The 26,515-nt window shown below is 46.9% G+C and overlaps 1 protein-coding gene across 1 annotated transcript in view; it reads left to right on the top strand.

The window, feature by feature from the left end:
* Nucleotides 1–26,515, top strand: part of LOC142259156 (uncharacterized) — a 171,659-nt gene that overhangs the window by 72,383 nt on the left and 72,761 nt on the right. The window contains 1 exon segment of the mRNA XM_075331661.1: nucleotides 16,369–17,327. Within this exon segment, the coding sequence (XP_075187776.1) occupies nucleotides 16,369–17,327 (959 nt within the window).

Below are 26,515 nucleotides of genomic sequence, written 5' to 3'. Positions count from 1 at the left end.
CATCCTGTGTCTCAGGAAGCCGCGCCGCTGGTCAGTTTATGCTGCAGAGAAAAGAAGCACAATGGGCAGGAGATTTCTAAACATCCCACCACTGTTCTTGTACTGCAAAACACTCTGCGTCCGAATCACTGCAAATCCTGATTGTGGACACACAGCCTAATAAGCTAGGATGGATAGATGGCTGGATAAATAGATGTCAAACACATATATAATGTCCCATGCCCCTGTATATTCTAAGCTGGCACCATTTAGTGACTTTCATGTGGCACTAAAGAGTGTTTAACCTTGTATTTAGCTAAAAAAAAAACCAAAAAACTAAATAATTAAAAAAACAACAAAACAAAAAAAAAACAAACAGCTAGGGTAAAGTAGACGGCTGCAGACCACAGCTGGCAGCTTCATATTGGCTGGTATTCCAAAATGAAGGTCTCCCCATGCTGTTTTTTTAATTTATAAATAATTTAAAAAAAGTGGGATCCCCTTGTGAAGGGGTCCTTCTCCCATATCACACAATCAACAGAGCGAGAGATGAGTGAACAATCCGAAGCATATTTATTCCTTGCAACATAGAATGACCATCAAATAATCCACCACACGGAGGGTAAAACGAGTCCAGAAATGGCATAAATGTCCCGGAGTTCAGTCACACTCCTCCAGCAGTCCTTCTCCAGGGAAATCGGGGTTTCTCACAGTGTCTTTGGGGTGCTGGCCGCAGCCGCGGCGTCTCCCTCAGAGGTTCAATCTAGCTTCATCTCTCTTGTAAAGGCCACGTCTCACATAGCGAGATCGCTGCTGAGTCACATTTTTTGTGACGCAACAGTGATCTTGCTAGTGATGTCGCTGTGTGTGACATCCAGCAACGACCTGGCCCCTGCTGTGAGGTCGCCGGTTGTTGCTGAATGTCCTGGACCATTTTTTGGTTGTTGCTCTCCCGCTGTGAAGCACACATCGCTGTGTTTAACAGCGAGAGAGCAACGAGCTGAATGTGCAGGGAGCAGGGAGCCGGCTTCTGCGGACGCTGGTAACCAAGGTACACATCGGGTAACCAAGCAAAGCGCTTTGCTTGGTTACCCGATATTTACCTTGGTTACCAGCGTCCGCAGCTTCTAGAAGCCGGCTCCCTGCTCCCTGCACACGTAGCCAAGGTACACATCGGGTAACTATAAGCAAAGCGCTTTGCTTAGTAACCCGATGTGTACTATGGTTACCAAGCACAGCGTCGTTACACGGGTTGCTGGTGGCTGATCTCTGATCGCTGTGGAGATCTGCCTGATTGACAGCTCACCAGCGACCATGTAGCGACGCTCCAGCGATCCCTGCCAGGTCAGATCGCTGGTCGGATCGCTGGAGCGTCGCTAAGTGTGACGGTACCTTTAGTCTCACCCAGAATCACTAATCTCTCAGGTAAACAGAGTTTAGGTGGATTCCAGGCCCCCTCCCCCAGACCTAGGCACAGAAGTACTTCAAGGGGATATAACTTGACTTAACAGGACAAACAATATATCGAATAGACAGACCACCACACTCAAAATATGAACCTACACAAAATGGTACATAACCCACAATATCACACCATGAGACCCCACAAATTGGATTTACAGCCAAGGTATAGTGGACAGCTGTGGTCTGGTATTCTCAGGGTTGAAAGACACATGGTTATTTAGCCCTTCTCAGCCTAAGAATAGCAGGCCGCAGCCACCCAGAATTGGCGCATCCATTACATGCGCTAATTCTGGCGCTTCGCCCCGACTCTTCCCATTGCCATAATGCGGTGGCAAATGGGGACATACAGTACAAACCAAAAGTTTGTACACACCTTCTCATTCAAAGAGTTTTCTTTATTTTCATGACTCTGAAAATGGTAGATTCACATTGAAGGCATCAAAACTATGAATTAACACATGTGGAATGAAATACTTAACAAAAAAGTGTGAAACAACTGAAAATATGTCTTATATTCTAGGTTCTTCAAAGTAGCCACCTTTTGCTTTGATTACTGCTTTGCACACTCTTGGCATTCTCTTGATGAGCTTCAAGAGGTAGTCACCGGAAATGGTCTTCACTTCACAGGTGTGCCCTGTCAGGTTTAATAAGTGGGATTTCTTGCCTTTATAAATGGGGTTGGGACCATCAGTTGTGTTGTGCAGAAGTCTGGTGGATACACAGCTGATAGTCCTACTGAATAGACTGTTAGAATTTGTATTATGGCAAGAAAAAAGCAGCTAAGTAAAGAAAAACGAGTGGCCATCATTACTTAAGGAAATGAAGATCAGTCAGTCCGAAAAATTGGGAAAACTTTGAAAGTGTCCCCAAATGCAGTGGCAAAAACCATCAAATGCTACAAAGAAACTGGCTCACATGAGGACCGCCCCAGGAAAGGAAGACCAAGAGTCACCTCTGCTGCAGAGGATAAGTTAGGGCCTCAGAAATTGCAGGTTAACAGCAGCTCAGATTAGAGACCAGGTCATTGCCACACAGAGTTCTAGCAGCAGACACATCTCTAGAACAACTGTTAAGAGGAGACTTTGTGCAGCAGGCCTTCATGGTAAAATAGCTGCTAGGAAACCACTGCTAAGGACAGGCAACAAGCAGAAGAGACTTGTTTGGGCTAAAGAACACAAGGAATGGACATTAGGCCAGTGAAAATCTGTGCTTTGGTCTGATGAGTCCAAATTTGAGATCTTTGGATCCAATGACCATGTCTTTGTGCGACACAGAAAAGGTGAACGGATGGACTCTACATGCCTGGTTCCCACCGTGAAGAATGGAGAAGGAGGTGTGGGGGTGCTTTGCTGGTGACACTGTTGGGGAATTATTCAAAATTGAAGGCATACTGAACCAACATGGCTACCACAGCATCTTGCAGCGGCGTGCTATTCCATCCGGTTTAAGGTTAGTTGGACCATCATTTATTTTTCAACACAACAATGACCCCAAACACCTCCAGGCTGTGTAAGGGCTATTTGACTAAGAAGGAGAGTGATGGGATGCTACGCCAGATGACCTGGCCTCCACAGTCACCAGACCTGAACCCAATCAAGATGGTTTGGGGTGAGCTGGACTGCAGAGTGAAGGCAAAAGTGTCAACAAGTGCTAAGCATCTCTGGGAACTCCTTCAAGACTGTTAGAAGACCATTTCCGGGGACTACCTCTTGAAGATCATCAAGAGAATGCCAAAAGTGTGCAAAGCAGTAATCAAAGTAAAAGGTGGCTACTTTGAAGATCCTAGAAAATAAGACACATTTTCAGTTGTTTCACACTATTTTGTTAAGTATTTCATTCCACACGTGTTAATTCATAGTTTTGATGCCTTCAATGTGAATCTACAATTTTAAGAGTCATGAAAACAATGAAAACTCTTTGAATGAGAAGGTGTGTCCAAACTATTCTTCTGTACTGTAAATGGGGTTGTTGGGGTTAGGGTTAATGATGTCACGGCATCTATCAGATACTTGACATCACTAACCTAGTCAGTAATAAAAAAAGACAAAAAAAAATGTTATTTGAGAAAAAACACTCCCCAACACATTCCTGGCTCTTTTAGCAATTTATTGAAAAGAAAAAAAAATCTGGTCCGCTGTAATCCATTTTGGAGGTCCTATGACGACTTTGTACCTTCCAGAATATGGGTGGCACACTTTGAGAATGTATCCCCCATTTTCTGGAAGTGCAAACCTTCCATGGGAGGAGTGTGGGTGCTACTGCACTCACACTCCCCGGGTCCACGGCATGGCAGTGTGAGCTGCAGTGAACTCAGTGTCACTACTAGCAGGGAGCCGGCTGAGAGCCGCTCTGCACATGGGGTGGCCTGGCTGGACCTGGGGAGAACTTTGACGTCGCATCTGACAGATACGACAGAACTCAGAGGAGAAGGATGATCCATTTTAGATGATCGGGTGGGGAGGCATTTTGGCCACATTGGCGGCCTGGGGTAGGCGACTTATTTCCCGCTAGGACATAATTTTACTGCCCGTGGTATTTAAGGGGTTAAAGTCTACAGGCTCCGAAACCAGTTTAGAATACCTAAACTTTTTTATTTACATAATTTTTCTAGTTTAGGAGTGAAATATAATGTGGGCACATTTTGTAATTGGGTTGATTTTCACTATTTTGCTGCATTCATACGAGAAATGGGTGGTAAATTGTGCGCGTCAGCGAGTGCACAGATCTGTACGCCATGTGTGGGCTCCTCTTCTACCGTTAGAGACAAGAATACATTGAATCCTAATTCCATTGCCCTGTTCTTAACCGAAAAACTGGGAAATTATTTGTTTTTGCACTTTCTTATTTTCCTACTGTTATTACATAGCACATTTCATGTTGAATATTTGTTAGTACTCAAATGATATCTCACCTCCCTTATCACCATTAAGTTTCCATATGGGCTCATCTCCCCATTCAGGTCCTTATAATATCGGATCCTCTCAGTGGAGATCTTCTATATAAGAGAATTCTCCTGATTGCCCCGTGAAGGATGGATATGGACAGGGACAAGATGGCGGAGAGGATATTACACCTCACCCTAGAGATCCTCTTCCGGCTTACTGGAGAGGTGAGAGATTCTGATGACGTCACATTACATCATTCTTATCTATGGGAAGAACAGATGGACAGAACTGGAGAGGTGAGGACTCTGGAAATGTCTGGAGTGAGATTTATTACTGTGTCTCTCCATAACCAGGATTACACAGTAGTGAAGAAGACCTCTAGTGAGCGCTGTCAGGCCCCTGTGTCTGAGGGATGGGGAAGACCCCTGAGCCCAATCACGGGGCCTCCACCTCACCCCCCGATACATGAGGACATCAATGACCAGGAGATCCTAGAACTCACCTACAAGATGATTGAGCTGCTGACTGGAGAGGTGACACTGCTGGGAATGCTGGGACATTATACAGTAACGCTATGAAGGGATCGGGGGTGACGGTATCATTGTATGTGTCAGGTTCCTATAAGGTGTCAGGACGTCACCGTCTATTTCTCCATGGAGGAGTGGGAGTATTTAGAAGGACACAAAGATCTGTACAAGGACGTCATGATGGAGGTTCCCCAGCCCCTCACATCACCAGGTAATAGACAGGACTAAATACACACGGCCTATAATTATCTGTATGTAAGGAATGGATTCAGTCCCTGTATGTGTCTCCTCCAGTTCTATCCAGTAAGAGGACAACACCAGAGAGATGTCCCCGTCCTCTTCTCCCACAGGACTGTAAACAAGAAGATCCCGATGTTCCTCAGGATCATCAGGTAGATGGAGAGAAGGTGCATGAAATCTCCCTATGATGTGTAGACGGCTGTGAAGGTCTTGTGCTCAGTCTTGTTTTATCCTCCAGTATTATATGTGTTATACTTGTGTAATGAGAGCGGTGGAGATGGCAGGATTAGAGCTGATCATAGATGTGACTTCTCCAACTGTCTGTGACTTTTGGATCACATTTATCCCATTCTCTACACTGAACACTTACATCAGGGTTTTGACTCCAAGTTATCAGAGAGAGGTCGCCCCCTATCCCATGGGTCAGAAGGTCACAGCATAAGCCAGCACTAGTTGGATCTGCTTTGCCTTCCACTTAGCTGTGCAGACTATGCTTGTGCTGGCGCTCCTAGGGTTAAGCAGACCCTCGTGTCTTTCTTGGCTTACCATCCTGAGTAGTCTCAGCTGTTCTGATTTCTGAACAGCCCCCCCCCCCCCCCGTATAAGTTCTCACCACTTTACCTCAGTAGTTGCCAGTGAAAACTTGCTTTTCCATGGTCCTGGCATGGAGTTATGAGCCATGGAAGGAGAAATTGTTTTGAATTTGATCCTGGAGATTGCAGCTTGGAAATTTTCTTTGATGTCTTCCTATTGATCATGTCCCTTTTTACTTATTTCTTTTTTCCATCCCCCTTTTTCACCACCTGTTGTTTGGGAATGCAGTTTCTTTTTCCTATGTCTGTCGTTTTCCTTTTGTGTCATTATCGTTAAGCAGGACTAGTGTTCCTCCTGCCCTGCTCACTAGACACGGTTGTGATTAGAGTAAGACGGGGATAGATACATGATTACCGCACAAGGGGAAAGATCCTGTCTTGGGACATCGTGGAGCTCAGGGTTGCTCAGAGTAAGTGATAGGGCCTATCCTTCCTGTTCTTCCCTAGATGCAGTGGTTCCCACGCCATTTTTCTCATGATACACCGCTCAGCCTCTTGGTGAAAAACAACAACCAGGGACTGCCCTGTATTGGTAACTGGTGTCTACCTCAGAGGCTCTGGTGATGACTGGGTATGCACTTAATCATGCCCCTCTGGATAAGCCTGGTTCAGGGAGCAGTGAGGTTACGCCCTTCCCCTCAACCTATTAGCATGACAGGTTTACATGTAATTCTTCAAATGACATGATTCAGATGAAACCCCCAAAGGATCCATTCACTGTAATAAGGCAGCAGAGTTAAGTCTGGACTCCTCATGGCAGCGCGGCAATCATGCCTATCTAGTGAACGGTTATCTTCAGTAATTGTTACACCGGATTCTTTATGATGTTACATCGTCATCTTCTCCCCATTCAGGTCCCTACAATATCGGATCCTCTCAGTGGAGATCTTCTATATAAGAGAATTCTCCTGACTGACCCATCAAGGATGGATATGGACAGGGACAAGATGGCGGAGAGGATATTACACCTCACCCTAGAGATCCTCTTCCGGCTTACTGGAGAGGTGAGAGATTCTGATGATGTCACATTACATCATTCTTATCTATGGGAATAACAGATGGACAGAACTGGAGAGGTGAGGACTCTGGAAATGTCTGGAGTGAGATTTATTACTGTGTCTCTCCATAACCAGGATTACACAGTAGTGAAGAAGACCTCTAGTGAGCGCTGTCAGGCCCCTGTGTCTGAGGGATGGGGAAGACCCCTGAGCCCAATCACGGGGCCTCCACCTCACCCCCCGATACATGAGGACATCAATGACCAGAAGATCCTAGAACTCACCTACAAGATGATTGAGCTGCTGACTGGAGAGGTGACACTGCTGGGAATGCTGGGACATTATACAGTAACGCTATGAAGGGATCGGGGGTGACGGTATCATTGTATGTGTCAGGTTCCTATAAGGTGTCAGGACGTCACCGTCTATTTCTCCATGGAGGAGTGGGAGTATTTAGAAGGACACAAAGATCTGTACAAGGACGTCATGATGGAGGTTCCCCAGCCCCCCACATCACCAGGTAATAGACAGGACTAAATACACACAGCCTATAATTATCTGTATGTAAGGAATGAATTCAGTCCCTGTATGTGTCTCCTCCAGTTCTATCCAGTAAGAGGACAACACCAGAGAGATGTCCCCGTCCTCTTCTCCCACAGGACTGTAAACAAGAAGATCCCGATGTTCCTCAGGATGTGTTTCCTCCAGCTCTATCCAGTAAGAGATATCTACTCATGTACTTTCTGCACTAATTTTGTGGTTACATTTTTAGGCTTTCTGCTCTGGGTTTTTTCAGCTGTATTTTCTTTGCTTCTGCTTCTTCTGCTGTTTGCTTCTAGTTCCTTCTCTATGTTGTTATGAAGGCAACTCAAAGACCTGCAGAGGGTTCATGAATACCCTGTTTCCTCAAAAAGACAACCTACACCAAAAATAAGATCTAGCATGATTTTATGGGATTTTTGGCGAATGCTTGAAATATAAGCCCTACTCCAAAATTAATTCCTATTTACAGTCAGGGCCAGTGTTGGAAGGAGTCAAAATGTGCAATTTTTCAGATTTCCCAGTTTCTCAGGGACCCTATCAGTTGTATGCTAAGGTTGATTGTTTAACCCTGGGCGATTTTCCGTTTTTTTGTGGGGGGTTTTTTGCTCCACTTCTTTCGAGAGCCATAACTTTTTTTTATTTTTCCGTCAATCTTTCTACATAAGGGATTATTGTTTATGTAGTTTTAAATGAAACCATAAGTTTTATCATATAGTGTATTGGAAAAATTTCAAGTGCGGATAAACTGCAAAAAAAAGGGCAATCGCACAATAATTTTTGGGATATTTTATTCACCATGTTCATTATATGGTAAAACTGATATGTCTATGTGATGTCTCAGGTCAGTACGAGTTTGTAGACACCAAATATGTATAGGTTTACTTTTATCTTAGGGGTTAAAAAATGTGTTTGCCGCTACGCCGTTTACCATTCAGATTGATTGATTTTATAGTTTGATAGATCCGGCATTTCTGATTGTGGCGATATTAAATATGTGTATATTTTTTTATTATTTTAATTCTTTAGATTTCAATGGACCGAATGTAGGGTGATTTGAATTTTTAAGTTTTTTTTAAAAAACTTTTATTTTTTGTATTTTACTAGCCTCTTGGGGGACTATAACGATCAGCTGTCTGATCGCTCTTCCATTTCTCCAGATCACAGCTACACAGCTGAGATCTGGAGAAATGCTGCTTTACTCTCACACACGTCTGTCTGCCGGCAGTGAGAGAAAGTAACTCATGATAGCTACAGGCAGGGCCGGTTCATAGGCGGGGCAGGCAGGGCTCCAGCCCCGGCACCCCACCACAAGAGCTTCTAAGGGGGCCCCCACCACCAGGGCCGTCATAAGTTTATTAAGCCCCGGCCGGCCCCTCTTCAACGAGAGCACAGGCGGCACTGCACCTTTAATCTTCCTGTCTGGTCGCTTCAGACGTGGCTACACAGCACGCTGTGCGTGTTCAGGTCCTGGCAGATCATGTGAAGAGGATCTCGGCGTCTTCTCTGCTGTCCAGATAGGACCTGCAGAGCTCAGTGCAGGTCCGCACTCTCCTCCTCCTGTGCTGTGATTCATGGCTTCTCTCCTTGACATGGAGCTCCTGGCCATTCAGAGGCTGGTAAGATCGTTGTGTGATGACAGCTAGTGAGAGGAGTCCGGGTCTGCTATACTGTGCATTGTGGTGGTCTGGATGGAGGGCTAAAACAGGGTCTGTACCTTGGTATGTTATTAGGGGCTGAGGGGTTGTGTATATTATAAGAAGGTGGGGGGGTGTTTGAGCTGTGTTTGATCCCCCAAATCTGTGTGTACAGAAACAGTATCTCAACTGCCCCAGCACAAGCTACAACCCTTGTATAAAGAGGAGATAATTAAAACAGCGTGTAAGAGCAGCAGAGCTGTGTGTGTGCACAGAGCTGTATGTGTGCAACAGAGCTGTGTGTGTGCAACAGAGCTGTGTGTGTGCAACAGAGCTGTGTGAATACGTACTCTTTGGGCAGCAGAGTTGTGTGTGTGTGTGTGTGTGTATATACAGTAGTACTTTGTGTATTGCAGTGTTGTGTGTGCATGAAGGCAGCAGAGCTGTGTATTTTTCTGTCTGTACATAGGCAGCAGAGCTGTGTCTATACAGTATTTACTCTTTGGGCAGCAGAGTTCTGTTTGTGTATGTGTATACCAGTGCTTTGTGTGTAGTAGTGCAGTGTGCATGAAGGCAGCAGAGCTGTGTGTGCTGCTGTGTCTGTACATCTGCAGCAGAGATGTGTGCAACAGTGCTATCAGGATGTGTGAGTGTGTGTGTGTATGTGAAGCAGAGCTGTGTTACTGTGTATGTATGCATCAGAGCTGTGCGTGCTGCCCCCCAGAGCCATCTGTGCGGCCCCCCCAGAACTGCATGGGCCCCCCAGAGCGCTATGCCACCCATCCCAGTACTGTGTATGCCCCCAGAGCTGTTTGCCACTCTAGTAACATCTATGCCCCCCCAGTAATGTTTATGCCCCCAGCCCCTCCTGTAATGTATATATTGTAGCCCCCAGCCCCTCCTATGATGTATACACAGCAATGCAGTGTCAGTGTGCAGCCATGTCTGATAGTGATGGCCACCAATCAGTGCGGCACAGCCACATACCCTGGAGGAGCTGGACGGAAACAAGCAGGGAGGTGAGTGAGGCTGCTGGTGACTTCCCCATATTAATAACTCTAATGCGTCTGTATCTGTATGTATGATGTATGTATCTATGTATGTCAGTGTATATGACTGTAGACAATCAATTGAAGGCGGATCCCGGCACAAAACGTCCAAAAAATGGTCAGAAGTATAAATAAAACTTCACATTTATTCAGAAAATAAAAGCAGTATAAAATAAGCTCCTCCGATCAACGCGTTTCAGACGTGATCGTCCTTAGTCATGATCATGAATCATTTTCTTGTCATGATTCATGACTAAGGACGATCGCATCTGAAACGCCTTAATCGGAGGAGCTTATTTTATACTGCTTTTATTTTCTGAATAAATGTGAAGTTTTATTTATACTTCTGACCATTTTTTGGACGTTTTGTGCCGGCATCCGCCTTCAGTTGATTGTCTTCAGCCTTCCTTGTCCAGCGAGCACAGTCCGTATTCTCCTCTGAGAATTTCCCCTGTTGTGGTGAGCTGATACACACTTTTTTTCTTGGTGTATATGACTGTGTATATATTATGTCTGTTTATATGTATCTTTGTGAATTTGTCTTCAAATATGTATATGTACGTATGCATGTATGTATCTGTATGTGTGTGTCTGCGTGTGGATGGGGCGACTGAGACTTTTTCACCCGGGGCCCACAAAAATCTGGAGCCGTCCCTGGTTGTCTTAAAGGGAACCTGTCATCAGAAATTTAGCTATAAACCTAAAAGTTTCCCCTTCTGTAGCTCGTGGGCTGCATTCTAGCAAGGTTCCTCTAGTTTTTCTGGCCCCTTTTATACCAAAATAAACACTTTATAAAGTTGTACCTTTTTCGTATGTAAATTTCGTAAATTATCCATGGGGGCGGGCTGTCTGGTGTCCGTTACTGTCCTCCTGCCGATTTACGCCGCCCCCGAACGCTGAATTTCAAACCTCAGGACGCCACCCCTGGGCGCCCGAGGTCCTGCGCATGCGCTGTGCGACTGCAGCGGGACTGTGCACTGCGTGCACGTGTGACCGCTGGTGACGTTTTGTGCAGGCACGAGGTTATGGGCGGTGCTGTGAGTGTCATCAGCAAGTGCCGCCCATAAACTCATGACCGCACTTTCCCCTCTTCCTCCAGCGTTCTGCGCCGGCCAAATGACCAGACGTCACCTCCTTCCCATCGTACCCTGCAGCAGGAAATAGATGGGAGGAGCATAGGAGCACAGCACAGGAGAAGCGGAGAGGATCTGAACTACGTACAGAGGGGAGAGCGCGGCCACGAGAGTATGGGCGGGCACTTGCGATGCAATCACAGCGCCGCCCATACTCTCGTGCCTGCGACCACGTCACCAGGTGTCCCGGCGTGCACGGGACCTCGGGCGCAGTGGGCGGCGTCCTGAGGGATGATTTGGAGCGTGGGGGGACGGCGTAAGGGACAGCAATGGACGCCACACGGCCCGCCCCCATGGACGATTTACAAGATTTTCATACCAAAAGGTACAACTTTATAAAGTATTTATTTTGGTTTAAAATGGGGCACAAAAAGTATACAAACCTTGCTAGAATGCAGCCCAGGAGCTGCAGAGGGGGAAACATTTAGTTTAAAAGCCAAATTTCTGATGACCGGTTCCCTTTAACATAGGGATCAATAAAAAAAAATGTGAATAACTCTACTTTCTGTGTATAAGTGGACGGCTTTGAGTTATCCTGGACTGTATCTGTATTGTAGTGCTGTAAATCTGAATGTGGCAGAACAACAATTTATATCTAATGCTACAATTCGCGCTCTACTGTTATGGCTAAAAATGTTAACGTTATTGGGCCCCCACCAGATTTTATGCCCATGGGCCCCCACCAACCTTAATCTAGCCCTGGCTACAGGAGTCATCACAAGACCCTGTGCTACCATGGCAACCATCGGAAGTCACGTGATCACATCACATGTCTTCTGATGGCACTGGGTAAGTTATGCTTATGTTGGCGCGCTGTTACATCTCGCTGTCAGATTTTGACACCGAGATGTAAGGGGTTAATAGGCGCGGGTGGAACGCGATTCCACTCACGTCTGGCAGGCACACGTCAGCTGTTGAGATCAGCTGATATGTACGCGGATCGCTGAGAACTTTCCACGACAGGATGCGGGGATTAACCTCACACGATCCATGATGTACCCAGTATGTCTTCTGTCGTGAAGAGGTTAAGGACCTTTTGATGACTTCAAAGTCATGTGACATGATGTAACTAAAGGTCTCTTAATTGCAGGAGTCTAAACTGAACAGGACACAGGCTGGCATGCAGGACTGGCATTAGGGGAAAAGGAGAGCAAACTGGGCAATTTCACAGGGACCCCATAATCCTAGCGGCCCCAGTGTTTATATACCAATTATAGGACTGCTTAAGGAGCCTTTTGACATCACGTCATGTGACCAAAGGTCTCTTAATTGCAGGAGTCTCAAGCTGAAGAGCAGATAGGCTGGTGTGTGTGTGTGTGTGTGTGTGTGTGTGTGTGAGTGTTCACACCATTTTTAACCAGCTTTGCCAAAATGGGGGCAGAGTTCCAGCCGCACACTGAGATGTAAAAGTTTTCATCTACTAAAGAAGATGTAATAACATTATTGCTGTAGAGAATGTGAACTACTGGCAAACTACCCTGGAAGAAATGGAGACCCCTACAGAAGGAGATTTTACACCTAGACCCTGATTCATGAGAGCAATTATGGCAGAATTCTGGCATAAATCACTTCAAACGTTCTCAAAAAATTTTGTGCAACAAAGAGTTGTGAAAACAATTGTGACTTTTGGAGGTTTCACGCCAATTTTAACCAGCTTTACCAAAATGGGCAGAGCTTGGCCAGAAGAAGGGTGTGATGCCGCCGCTTCTCTAATTGATAACAAACTGTGGCGTTCCCTATGCCAGAAATCTCACCCCAGTCCCTGACATTAATTTTCATTGTAAATCGCCGGTCTTGATGAATTGGAGCCCTAATGTTTATCTGCACAGACCACAAGACCCTGCTACCTGCTTTGGTTACAAAGCCTCAGGATAGGCCATCAACGTTACAGTCTCGGACAACCCCGTTATACATCCGGCATATGTCCCTAACTATTTTATTTTCGTCTTTGAAAAAAAAAACCTCTTTGAAATTGTCCATGTTGTGGATCAATGTAACAAGGAGATTTTAGTAGGTTTTGACAACTTTCATGATGGCGTCAGGATCTGTGTAAATGATAGATTCTGGTACTCTGCATGTTATCTTCTCTGATGTCTGTGAGCAGCGCAGGGAGACGCAGGTGAGGAACCACAGGCTTGGACAGGCTAGCAAGAGTTATTCTCTGCTGGGCAGCTTGTTAATGTCTTTGATCACATGCTGTAGAGGAGAAAGTATCGCTCCCCTTCTGTATATGTTGGCTGGACTATTTAATTAATACCAGCTATTGTTTACCTATATTGGTCTGGTGAGGTGTTGTGATCCAGAATTATCGGTACTTGTTGTGCATTATTACTGTGAACTGTTGTGTTGTTAACCTTTGTCTTTTTTGTTGCTGCTTTCCTGCTATTGCTTTTCTCCTGAGTGTCTCACTGTTTATTTCTATAAGCTTGCAATGTGTCCCTACTGTCTTAATCTGTGTTTCCCATCTGTTTTAATCTGTTTTTCCATCCTATTCCTGCCCCTTCCTTCCCTGGGGGATAACAGATTAGATCTTGTCAGGAGAATAGTAAGGCACAAGACTCCGGCATCTCCATCTTCAGGGGTAATCCACAGGTTAGGAATAACTTAGGGTCCCCCAGTGTGAGGGACAGTATAGGAGCCCCCTGTCCCTCATTATCATCTTGCAGTCACATTGTCACAATCAATCAGATTATTTACTGCAGCACATTCCAGAGAACTGGTGCTAGGAATGGGAGATCCAAATTAACGAAGATGTAAGTGTTAGGCCATGTGCCCACGGGACAACGAACCTGCGGAATTTGCCGCAGGTATGTCCACAGGTTTACCGCAGCTGCTCCCCGGAATCTACAGCTATCCATTGCTGTGGGATTCAAGCATTTTTGTTGCGGTAAACCTGCGGGACAAGTGCGGAAATACCTGCAGAAATCCCGCCCTCTATCTCCATAGCGGAAAGGCAGCACATCCGCAGATATTTCCGCATGAATAATTGACATGCAGTTAGCTGCAGCATATTCTGTAGCCGCACATACCGCAGCATTGATACAGCACTCCCCAAATCCCATAGGATAACATGGGGAGTGTCTGTACTTGCATAAACCTGCAAATTTATCTGGAAAATCCAGATAAATCCGCGGGTTGTCCGCAGCAAACTCCGCAGGTATGTTGTCCCGTGGGCCCATGGCCTTAAGGGCGCTTTACACGCTACAATGTATCTTACGATGTGTTGGCGGGGTCATGTCATAAGTGACGCACATCCGGCATCGTAAGTAACATTGTAGCATGTAACATCTACGTGCGATTGCGATTGAACGGTAAAACGTTCATCGCATGCACGTCGTTCATTTCCTAAAAATTGAACGTCAGGTTGTTCATCGTACCCGGGGTAGCACACATCGCAGTGTTTGACACCCCGGGAACGATGAACATATCTTACCTATGTCCTGCGGCTCCCGCCGGCAATGCGGAAGGAAGGAGGTGGGCGGGATGTTTACGTCCCGCTCATCTCCGCCCCTCCGCTTCTATTGGCCGGCTGCCACGTGACATAGATGTGACGCCGAACGTCCCTCCCACTCCAGGAAGTGGATGTTCACTGCCCACATCGAGGTCGTTCATGTTCTATGGCTCTTGCTGTGAGATTCAGATGTAGCAGTACTGGATGAGTCGTGGGACCTCAAGTGGATTACGTCAGATCTGGAGGGGTGTTTTAGGGGTTAATAAAGTGGTAAAAGAGGGGCTTTTTTGTCATTTATTTCAAATAACGGAGTTTTGGGGTGTTTGTGTTATTTTCCTTTAACTTACAGATTAGTGATTATGGGTGTCTCAGATGCCTGCCATCACTAATCTAGGACTTAAGGCTGCTTTACACCAGACAATCTATCGTGCGATAGATCGTCGGGGTCATGGTTTTTGTGACGCACATCCGGCATCGCTGGCGATGCCGGCCTGTGTGACACCTCCTAGCGACGCAGTATCGTTCACAAATCGTGAGTCGTGTACTGCTCGCTAGGTTCCATAATATCGTTTAATTTAGTTGTTCATCGTTTCCGGGGTAGCACACGTCGCTCCGTGTGACACCCCGGGAACGATGAACAGCAGCTCACCTGCGTCACGCGGCCGCCGCCGGCTATGTGAAGGAAGGAGGTGGGCGGGATGTTTACGTCCCGCTCATCTCCGCCCCTCCGCTTCCATTGGCCGGCGGCTGTGTGACGTCGCTGTGACGCCGATCGTCCCTCCCACTCCAGGAAGTGGACGTTCGCCGCCCACAGCGTGGTCGCACGAGAGGTAAGTACGTGTGACGGGGGTTATTCGTTTGTGCGACACGTTCAACAAATTGAACGTGCCGCACATACGATGGGGGCGGGTACGATCGCATACGATATCGTATGCTTAATTGCAAGGTGTAAAGCAGGCTTTAAGCCCGCTTTACACGCTACAATATATCTTACGATGCCGGATGTGCGTCACTTACGACGTGACCCCGCCGACACATCGTAAGGTACATTGTAGTGTGTGACAGGTACGTGCGATTGCGATTGAACGTTAAAACATTCATCGCATACACGTCGTTGAATCCTGACGAATTGCACGTCGGGTTGTTCAATGTTCCCGAGGCAGCACACATCGCAATGTGTGACACCCCGGGAACATTGAACAGATCTTACCTGCCTCCCGCGGCTACAGTTGGCAATGTGGAAGGAAAGAGGTGGGCGGGATGTTTACGTCCCGCTCATCTCCGCCCCTCCGCTCCTATTGGCCGGCTGCCGCGTGACGTCGATATGACGCCGAACGTCCCTCCCACTCCAGGAAGTGGATGTTCGCCGCCCACATCGAGGTCGTATGGACGGGTAAGTATGTGTGACGGGGGTTAATCGTTTGTTTCGCATGTTCAACAAATTGAACGTGCTACACATACGATGGGGGTGTTGCAAATCGCATACGATATCGTATGCGAAATTGCAACGTGTAAAGCAGGCTTTAGAAGTCGAAATTGGACAACAGATTCAGAATATGGTTTAAAAAATAATTGTACTTTCAAGATAATATCATTATAAAATAATAATATTGTGGGTTTTTTTTTAGCAGATGACTATACTGGAAGTTCAGATGGACCTCTAATATCTTCAAAATTTATAACAGATGATGAAAGTATCACACATGATGCATATGAAGAGCATGCTGTTGTCCCAGATATACCTTCAGTCCTTCCTAGGAAATCTCTATCATCTGATCTTTTCAAAAAAGTCCAAAATTCCGATTTATCACAGAAATGTAAGCAAAATAAAAGTTACAGAAGGGATGTGGAATGCGAAACTGCTCCTACAAGGGAGAAACCATTTTCATGTTCAGAGTGTGGGAAATGTTTTATTCGGAAATCAAATCTTGTTGTGCATCAAAGATCTCACACAGGTGAGAAGCCATTTTCATGTTCAGAGTGTGGGAAATGTTTTATTCGGAAATCAAATCTTCTTGAGCATCAAAGATCTCACACAGGGGATAAGCCATTTTCATGTTCGGAGTGTGGGAAATGTTTTATTCGGAAATCAAATCTTGTTGTGCATCAAAGATCTCACACAGGGGAGAAGCCAGTTTCATGTTCAGAGTGTGGGAAATGTTTTATTCGGAAATCAACTCTTGTTGTGCATCTAAGATCTCACACAGGGGAGAAGCCATTTCCATGTTCAGAATGTGGGAAATGTTTTATTCGTGAATCAGACCTTGTTAGACATCAAAGATCCCATACAGGGGAGAAGCCATTTTCATGTTCAGAGTGTGGGAAATGTTTTCAAAGGAAATCAGGCCTGGTTGACCATGGAAATCTTCACACAGGAGAGAAGCCATTTTCATGTTCAGAATGTGGGAAATGTTTTATTCGGAAATCAACTCTTGTTGTGCATCAAAGATCTCACACAGGGGAGAAGACATTTTCATGTTCAGAATGTGGGAAATGTTTTATTTGTGAATCAGACCTTGTTAGACATCAAAGATCCCATACAGGGGAGAAGCCATTTTCATGTTCAGAGTGTGGGAAATGTTTTCAAAGGAAATCAAGTCTTGTTGACCATGGAAATCTTCACACAGGGGAGAAGCCATTTTCATGTTCAGAGTGTGGTAAATGTTTTACTCAGAAATCATATCTTGTTATGCATCAAAGATCTCACACAGGGGCAAAGCCATTTTCATGCTTAGAATGTGCTAAATGTTTTACTAAAAAATCAAGTCTTGTTGACCATAGAAAACTTCACACAGGGGAGAAGCCATTTTCATGTTCAGAATGTGGGAAATGTTATATTCAGAAATCAAATCTTGTTGTGCATCAAAGGTCTCACACAGGGGAGAAGTCATTTTCATGTTCAGAGTGTGGGAAATGTTTTATTCAGAAATCAGATCTTGTTAGGCATCAAAGATCTCATACAGGGGAGAAGCCGTTTTTATGCCCATAATGTGTTAAATGTTTTACTATGAAATTAAAGAGAACCTGTCAGCAGAAATTTCGCCCAAAACCTAAAAGATTCCCCCTCTGCAGCTCCTGGGCTGCATTCTAGCAAGCTCCCTATTATTATTGTGCCCCCTTTCTGACCAAAATAAAGACTTTATAAAGTGGTACCTTTTTATATTCAGATTCTGTAAATGTGACACGGGGGCGGGCTGCCTGATGGCCATGATTCTGCCTCCTGCCGCTTTAGGCCGTCTCCCATCGCTGATTTCCATAGCTGTGGACGCCGCCCAGTGCTCCACAGGTCCCCGCGCATGCCCAGTGCCTATCTCTCGTGGATGAGCATTGTGCCCATTGTCACCGCTGGTGACACCTCCTTCCCATCTTGTCACCTCCTTCCCATCTTGCCCTGAGGCAGGAAATAGATGGGAAGGAGGTGACGTGGGGTCAGCAGCACCGCGCTTGCGCAGAACGAAGGAGGCCGAGTGGGAAAGCGCGGTCCCGCGATTATGGGCGGTTGCTTGGTAATAAACATCACAGCACCGCCCATAATCTAAAGCCTGCGCACACGTCACCAGCGGTGACACTGGGCAATGTGCTCATCCACGAGAGATAGGCACTGGGCATGCGCGGGGACCTGTGGAGCACTGGGCGGCGTCCACAGCTATGGAAATCAGAGATGGGGGACGGCCTAAAGCGGCAGGAGGCAGAATAACGGCCATCAGGCAGCCCGCCCTCGTGTCACATTTACAGAATCTGAATACAAAAAGATACCACTTTATAAAGTCTTTATTTTGGTCAGAAAGGGGGCACAATAATAACAGGGACCTTTCTAGAATGCAGCCCAGGAGCTGTAGAGGGGGAATCTTTTAGGTTTTGGGAGAAATTTCTGCTGACAGGTTCCCTTTAAGTCTTGTTTACCTTCAAAAATATCACACAAAAGAAACAATTTTTATGTTCTGAATGTGGAAAATATAATTCTCAGAAATCAGATTTTGTGAAACATGTGAAGAAGCCGCACAGGGAAGGAACCTTTTTCATGTTGTGAATAATTGAACTGTTTAACTGATAAATCAATTTTTGCCGACTATCAGAAAACCAACAGAGTGCAGCAGCCATTCTTGCTTTCAGAATTTGCTAAATGTTTTTTATCATTAATCAGGTTCTGTTGTCAGATGAGTCACACGGAAGAAGCCATCATGATGTACCATAATTCAAAGGGTTTTATCCAAAAATCATTTACAATTGCTCAAGTAAGAATTGGTGAGGGAAAGAACACTTTCTTTTTAAACTTATCATATTTTTTGGACCATAAGACGCACCTAGGTTTTGAAGTAGGAAAATAGGGAAAATGATTCATGCAAAAAATGTGATACTGTTGGGGGGGATTTTCTGCTGACACTGTTAAGGGGATAAAATCCCCCAATTCTGTACTAATGTCCCCCATCCTAGGCCCCTTCCAGGTATGTATCCCCCATACTCGTATATATGTCTTTCATCCTGGTATATATGTTGCCCATCTTTATCCCATCCTGGTATATATGTTGCCCATCCTGGTATATATGTCCCTTGTCCTAGTGTATATGTCCCTATCCTTTATATATGACCCTCATCTTGGGCCCATTCTTGTATATATTTTCTCATCATGCTGCGCACATAAGAAAATAAATGATTATACTCACCATCCCTCCGCTCTCCCTGTGCACGGTGTTCTCTTCTGATGCTGGCAAGTGACTCCGGCATGTAAGCAGGACAGCACATCACATTACTGCCATACGCCCCAGTTACACGCGGACATCAGCTGCCAGAATATTCACTGTTCCCCACAGCCGGGATTTTGCGCTTGGGGAGCAGTGAATATTCATTCTCTAATAGTAGACAGACACACGTGATTGTCCAGCCACAGCAGTAAGCCGGCGGCTGGGTGATCATGTGTACCCGATATTAAAGATAATGAATATTCACTGCTCCCCACGCTAACAATACCGCCCACCTCTTGGTTGGTGCTGGCTTCATTGCTTAGAGGTGGGCGAGATTATGGCGTGGGAAGCAGTGAATATTAATTTTCTTCTTTAGCTGGCACACTGTTAGCCCTTTTGAGAGCCTTTAGGAATATTTTTGAATAGTTTTGATACTGGATTATATTTAGACAATTCACTAATCTCAGGTTGCCCACTGCTTTATTTACTAAAAAGCGCAGCCCCAGATTGGAGATAGGAACTCATAAGTATATCACATTGTATATAATTTAATTTAAAAACTTGTACTTGGGGGGGCGTGGCCTGGCCAGAGAGGTGAGCAGACGCTGAGAGGGAGCGCTCCTGGAGCCACCGATTATCCTGTAATCCACTGGGCCATGTGGAAGATAAAAAACAACTGAGCAGCAACCGGAGACCACCCTGTACTCACCGCACAGCTTGGATGGCGGTTACAAGGCTGGGGGGAAGAGCAGGAGGCAGAAGTAGGTGGCGGCGGGAATGGAAGGTACTGCACAAAATGGTGCTGGGACACTGACACCAGCCTCCAAAGCTGGGAAACCTGCGGCCGCACACGCTGCTGAAAAATTGGCTGAGTACGCCAGGGGCGCGGAGCTCCTGTGGCGCACAAAGATGAATGAGCTGAATTGAGGAGCTCCAAGCAGCACAGCCCTCACAATACAATGGAGGAGGAAGGAGTAACTAGAGCAGACTCCTTACCATTACAGCAAGGCTTACAGAACAGCCCCCTGCATCCATGCACAATACATGTCCCCCTGAGCTTGCCACAACTCTGCAGGGTGCTGAGCCCACTCTGAAGGACATGCTTGCAGCTATAGCTCAAATTGGCTCCACTATGACATCACTCAGCTCCCAGATGGGCCAAATTATGGAGGAATTATCAGGTGTGAGACAGAGCCTCCAAAAAGTGAATGACTGCATGACGGCGTCAGAGGGGAGAATCAGTGCCTTAGAGGACAAAATGCCCCAGGTTACCCATGATCCCCACAGACATGATCAGCAACTGGCATTCCTACTTAACAAGACATATGATTTAGAAAATAGACTGAGGAGAAACAATGTGTGGGTGATAGGGGTTCCAGAAAAAACAGAAGGCACAAATCCGTCAGAATTCTTTGAGAAATGGCTACAAAAAGTATTTGGCGCATAGGTCCTATCCCCACTGTATGCTGTAGAGAGAACCCAGAGTGTCCACCAGACCCCTGCCTCCGGGAGCTCCTCCAAGACCTGTCCTGGTGAAACTACTTAGACTTACATTACAGAGACCGGGATGCGATCCGAGGAGCGACTAGAAACAAAGAGTCCATAACGGTGGACGGCCACAAGATATCCTTCTTTCCGTATTATTCAGTAGAAATTTCCAAAAAAAAAAAGAGCCCAATTTACAGATGTCAAACAACGCCTGAGAAATGCACAAGTCTCATACTCCATGCTGTACCCAGCGAAGTTCAGGGTGGCTGCACTTCAAGAGACATTCGTTTTTGAAAACCCTAAAGATGCTCTCAGATGGCTCGACATGAATGAGCAACGGCTCAGGCAAAGTCCACAACATTGATATGTAACCCTTTAAGAACTTTATCGGTGATGAATAATTTACTGTCTGCTGCGATTACACAGAATTGGCCCAGTGGACAAAATTATATGATACCCATTGATTGGTTCCAGCAGAACTCCCTGGAAGAGAAGTTTGGGTTTCTTTGCTTTTTTTATCTTTTTCCACTTCCAGAGACGGTTTTTGTTTTTCTCACTCCCATTCATTCTTCATTTTCCGCAGGTTTTTTCTCTTGCCTGAAACCATTTTGGGAAGTGGGAGTTTTATTGTCTTTCTTGTTTCAGCTTCAGGATGGACTGGTGCCTCAGTGTCAACTTTTGTGTTGTGAGACAACTGTTAGATGCTGGGGGAGGGTGGGGATGTTTCTGCAGCTCTAATGATGCTTTTATATACATGTATGCTAATGGTTCTCATGTGGTTCAAGGAGGAGGGGGGAGGTTGGAATTCTTTGCCAGGTGTGACTGCCTGCACTACATACGCATATCACCAAGATGGCGGGTAGGATTAATATTCTTTCTTGGAATGTCTGCAGTTTGGGGGACCGCACAAAAAGGGCAGCGGTAATGGAACAGGTCAAATCCCACTTTCCAGCAATCATCTGCCTACAGGAGACACATTTGGAGGGCGATAAAATAGCATACATGTATCGCTCATGGGTGGGCCATTGTTTCCACTCAACCTACACATCTCATTCCAGAGGTGTCAGTATTTTAGTCCACAGAGCAATCCCATTTCAACAACATCATTCACCCATATTGGGACAAACACAATGCGGGTACTCACTTAGAACACTATCCCAACTCCAAATTTGGGGACACGGTGGCTGAACTGGCACTTTCAGATCTGTGGCGAATCAGAAACCCTGGAATCAAGCGATTCTCGTGCTATTCCAAAACACACAACACTCTGTCCAGAATAGACCTGATCTTGGGCTCGGAGGGTATACTGCCAATGGTGGAAAACACAGAATACATTCCTAGAGGTTTATCAGACCATTCCCCATGGTTGACACGACTAAATATTTTACCCGGGCTTGATCGTACCTGTAGCTTGTGGTCCTTTAATGCTTTTTGGCTACAGATTATAGATGTGGGCCCGGTTGAACTAGCCCTTGAATACTATTTTCAGGACAACTGTACTGGAGAGATGTCGCTTAACACTGTTTGGGATGCCATGAAGGCCTGTCTGAGGGGGTCACTGATACAGGGGGTGAGCAGATCTAAAATTAAGTCGGCACAATTTGAAATTTTTCTTAAAGAACGGGTCCAGACGACAGAACAGAAGTACATTCTGTCAGGGGATACACGGGACTTACTGGAATGTAGGGGGCACAAGAAGCATATGACTCTCACATTAAGGAACGGGCCACTAACAAAAGACTTTTTTCACGACAGAGATTCTTTGAAGAGGGCGAAAAAGGGGGTCATTTATTAGGGGTGATTGCTAAAACACAAAGGTGGAACACATTTGTGGGGGCGCTAAGGGACAAAACCGGGACCATAGTCAATCAACCTGACCAAATTTTGTCTACCTTCTCTGAATTAATATAGATTAGACTCAAGGTCTCGGGAATATTATATCAACCATAAATTAAATCCTTATTCCCATATAAATATTCTTTATTGCGTATAAATCACACCATCAGCATATGTACAAATATAAAGATAAATGGTGACCAGGAGGGTCAATTCTCTATGACAGCAGAAAATACATGCATTTAAATACAATACACAATTTGATGTCAGAGGGTTCACAGAACAGGATAGCACAAATGACCAAACTTAGCTTAAGGACTGTAGTTAATGTATTCAGGCAACACCATATACTGGATAGTTAATTAAGTAATGCAGTCCAAAGGAATCCAAGTTGCTGTACAAAGCCAGACGGCTATATCCTGACACTGTTCAAATGCCCTTTATAGCAGAGTGAACCATCAATCATCATAATAAAGTCTCCACCTCAACGCGTTTCCCCACGTGCAGAAACGTGGTTCATCAGGAGGCCATATAGGATTAACATCAGATATGCAGGTCCATGGCGCCAAATACCATCAGAATCAGCAGTGGTGCAGACACTGCTGCATAGATGAACACCACCACGGTCCACAGAGGCGTCATGACGCCTGTGCAGGGAGCCCGGCTCCTAGCAGCTGCAGACGCTCGTAACAAAGATAAATATCAGGTATGCAAGCAAGTTACCCGATGTTTACCTTGGTTAAGAGCGGCTCCCAGTCTATCACGTTCAGTTCCACTGACTCCCGATCACATGACTCCAATGCCCGCCTATAAATGTAAAGTGACAGGATCCTGCAAAATAACACATGCGTTTGCATGCGTTTTTTTGCTGTAAAAGCAGGATCCGGACCCGAGCGCCAGCGATTCCCCAAGGCGAGCGGCGTTCCCAGAACCCCTCCACCCGCGACAACTTGGCGCTGTGAACAGGACCCTACCCATCTACTTACCAGTAGAAGTGCGCCTTGCAGTCCCCGCCGGCGGTGTCCGGCCGAAAATTTTGAAATTCCGCCATCTTGGGCGCGAAAAGTTCCCGCTCGAACCGTCTTCCCTGAGCAGGGAAGGCGGAAAAGTGAAGCCCCGCCCCCAAGAGAAGGAGGTGCCGGAGAGAACCAAGGGGGGGCGAGAAAAAGATGTCTGCGCCTGACAGGGCTGTCGGAGGGGCGCAGGTCGTGGTCACAGCTGGTAATATGGCAGCCCTCGCTCCCGCCGCAGACACGGGGGGGGGCGTGGGTCCAGCGGTCGCCCAGGTAATGCCGATCTCCCTGCCCTATGTGCCCGGTGCTACCTGGCTGCCACAATATGATGGGAAGCCTGATGCTTTGCATGCCTTCCGGAAAAAGATTAGCCCGGTTCTTGACCTGTATGCCATGACTGGCAGGCAGCGGGCGGCGGTAGTGTTAGGGCAGCTAACCGGCGCGGCTGAGCAGGAGACGGAGACCTGGACCGACGCAGACCGGGCCTCAGTGACTACCATTTTTGAGAAACTCCAAACCGCTTTCGAGACCCGCACAAATGCTGAATTGCGGATGCAGTTTTATCAATGCCGACAGCGACCTGCAGATAACATAAGAGACTATGCCTTGCGCCTGCAGACTGCCCTCCGTACACTGAAACGAGTGGACACCATTAACGATGTGGACAGCAATAAGATGCTAGTGGAACAATTCCTGCAGGGGCTGGGGTCCACGGAGGACCGCAAGCAGCTGCGGCTGTGGGCCCTGGAACACCCCAATCTGGACTTTACCGTATTGAAAGAGCGGGCTATCAAGGCCCTGCAAGTCCCAAATCCTGACGCCCCTGATGTAGCCCCGTGGCCGGCTGAAACCGCTCCTGTCTCGGTGGCACCTCCCCTCCTGGCTCTACCGGCCCCTGCAGCACCCGGTGGACTGATGGAGTAGCTAGCCGCACAAGTCCGCCGCATGGATGGAGACCTCGCCCGGATCCTCGCTGCACTCCACCTCCCAACGAGAGTCAAGCCCCCGGAGAAAATTCAGCTTGCCGACAGCCCGGAGGACGTCCCCTGGATGCAGCGGAAAAAGATCAACGACCAGCGGTATGGACCCCCTATCTGTTACAGGTGCGGCAAGCCTGGTCACTACTCTCGGCGATGCCCGTTAAACGAGCAACCCCTGGGACCAAGGGCCAATCCTCAGGAGTAGACCCTAACGGCCCTACCGATTGGCGAGACCAGTACGTGGAAGGCCGCCCCATCATCCCCCTGGCGGTGGACGGCATCCCGACCATGGCCCTATTGGACACAGGATCACATAGTAACCACTATGCCATATACGTTGTACCAGCGGTATTTGGATGATAGTGAACTTGCCCCTCCTGATGACAGTCTGACCATTATTGCGGCCAATGGGCTCCCTATGACACAGGTGGGCTTTAAAGAAGTGACCCTTACTGTGGGACGTACCCAGTTAAAATATCAAGGGATGATTGTGGTGCTGAATGAATCCAGTGACCGTAACCCAAAAGTAATTCTAGGGACTAATGTAATTGAGCATTGTATGGGGGAAGTGCTGAGTCTGTTGCAGCAATTGTCCGCCACTGCAGGAGGATGCCGACAGAGGGCAGTACAGCGTGAGATTCGGGCCCTCCTGCATCGGCAGCAAGTGAATTTGACAGGTGGAGGGATTGGTGGAGTGCGGGTGATGAACGTGGCCGCTTTGGTGGTGCCACCAAGGAGCGAGATGATGATTTGGTGCAGGGCAGCAGTGGGCCCCTAAGGGCGCGATTACCCGGCGATGGTGGAACCCACGCCTTCAGAACACTGGCCCACAGTGATGGCGGCCAGAGGGGTGATTGACGTCAGAAAGGGATAGAGTGCCTGTGAGAGTGCTGAATTGTGGGGAGGAAGAAGTTAGGCTTCCCCGTTACACTACCATTGCCAAGCTGCTTACCATAGATCCCCACGCCATCCACGAAGCCACCCCTCCTACCTCTGCAGCCCCCACCAATAGCAGCACACCCCACGAACAACTAGAGGAGTGGTGTCAGGAATTACATGTAGGCACTGAAGCTACACCCACGCATCACAAGGAGGGGGTATACAGGGTAGTACAGGAGTATGAGCAGGTTTTCAGCAAACACCCGCTAGACTTCGGGAGGATTAGAGGGGTGCAACATCATATCCCCACGGGCATACATCCACCCATCAAGGAAAGGTATAGGCCAATCTCACCAGCACACTATCAATGTGCTAAGGACATGTTGAGGAACATGAAGGAGGCAGGGGTCATCAGGGATAGTTGTAGTCCCTGGGCAGCCCCACTGGTACTGGTGAAGAAGAAGGATGGCACCATGAGAATGTGTGTGGATTACCGGAAGATCAATCAAATAACGCATAAAGATGCCTATCCTCTCCCCCGTATTGAAGAGTCGCTGGCTGCGCTGAAAACTGCAAAATATTTCTCTACCCTCGACCTTACCAGCGGATACTGGCAGGTGGCGGTTGCACCAGAAGATCATAAGAAGACTGCATTTGCCACCCCTATGGGACTCTGAGTTCAACAGCATGCCGATTGGGCTGTGCAATGCCCCTGGGACCTTCCAACGGCTTAAGGAGTGCTGCCTGGGACATCTTAATTTCGAAACTGTCCTACTGTATCTGGATGATGTGATTGTGTATTCCCAGACTTACGAGGCTCACTTGGAACACCTGGCAGAAGTGTTCGCGTACCTTGCTAAGTATGGGATGAAGCTGAAACCCTCCAAGTGCCATCTGCAGATGCCTAAGGTGCAGTACCTCGGACACGTGGTGAGTGCAGAAGGTGTCGCCCCCGATCCTGAGAAGATTACCGCTATCCAGGACTGGCCACGGCCGAACACAGTGAGGGAGGTGAGGCAGTTCCTGGGCCTAGTAGGCTATTACCACCACTTCATCAAGGTGTACACAAAGATGGCTGCCCCAATGCAAAACCTCCTCGTGGGACAGACCAAGGGTGGTAGGGCCCCCGGACCCCCATTTG

This window comes from Anomaloglossus baeobatrachus (genome assembly GCF_048569485.1).
Source record: "Anomaloglossus baeobatrachus isolate aAnoBae1 chromosome 5 unlocalized genomic scaffold, aAnoBae1.hap1 SUPER_5_unloc_3, whole genome shotgun sequence".
NCBI lineage: Eukaryota > Metazoa > Chordata > Amphibia > Anura > Aromobatidae > Anomaloglossus > Anomaloglossus baeobatrachus.
This window is presented reverse-complemented; position numbering and strand designations above follow the sequence as displayed.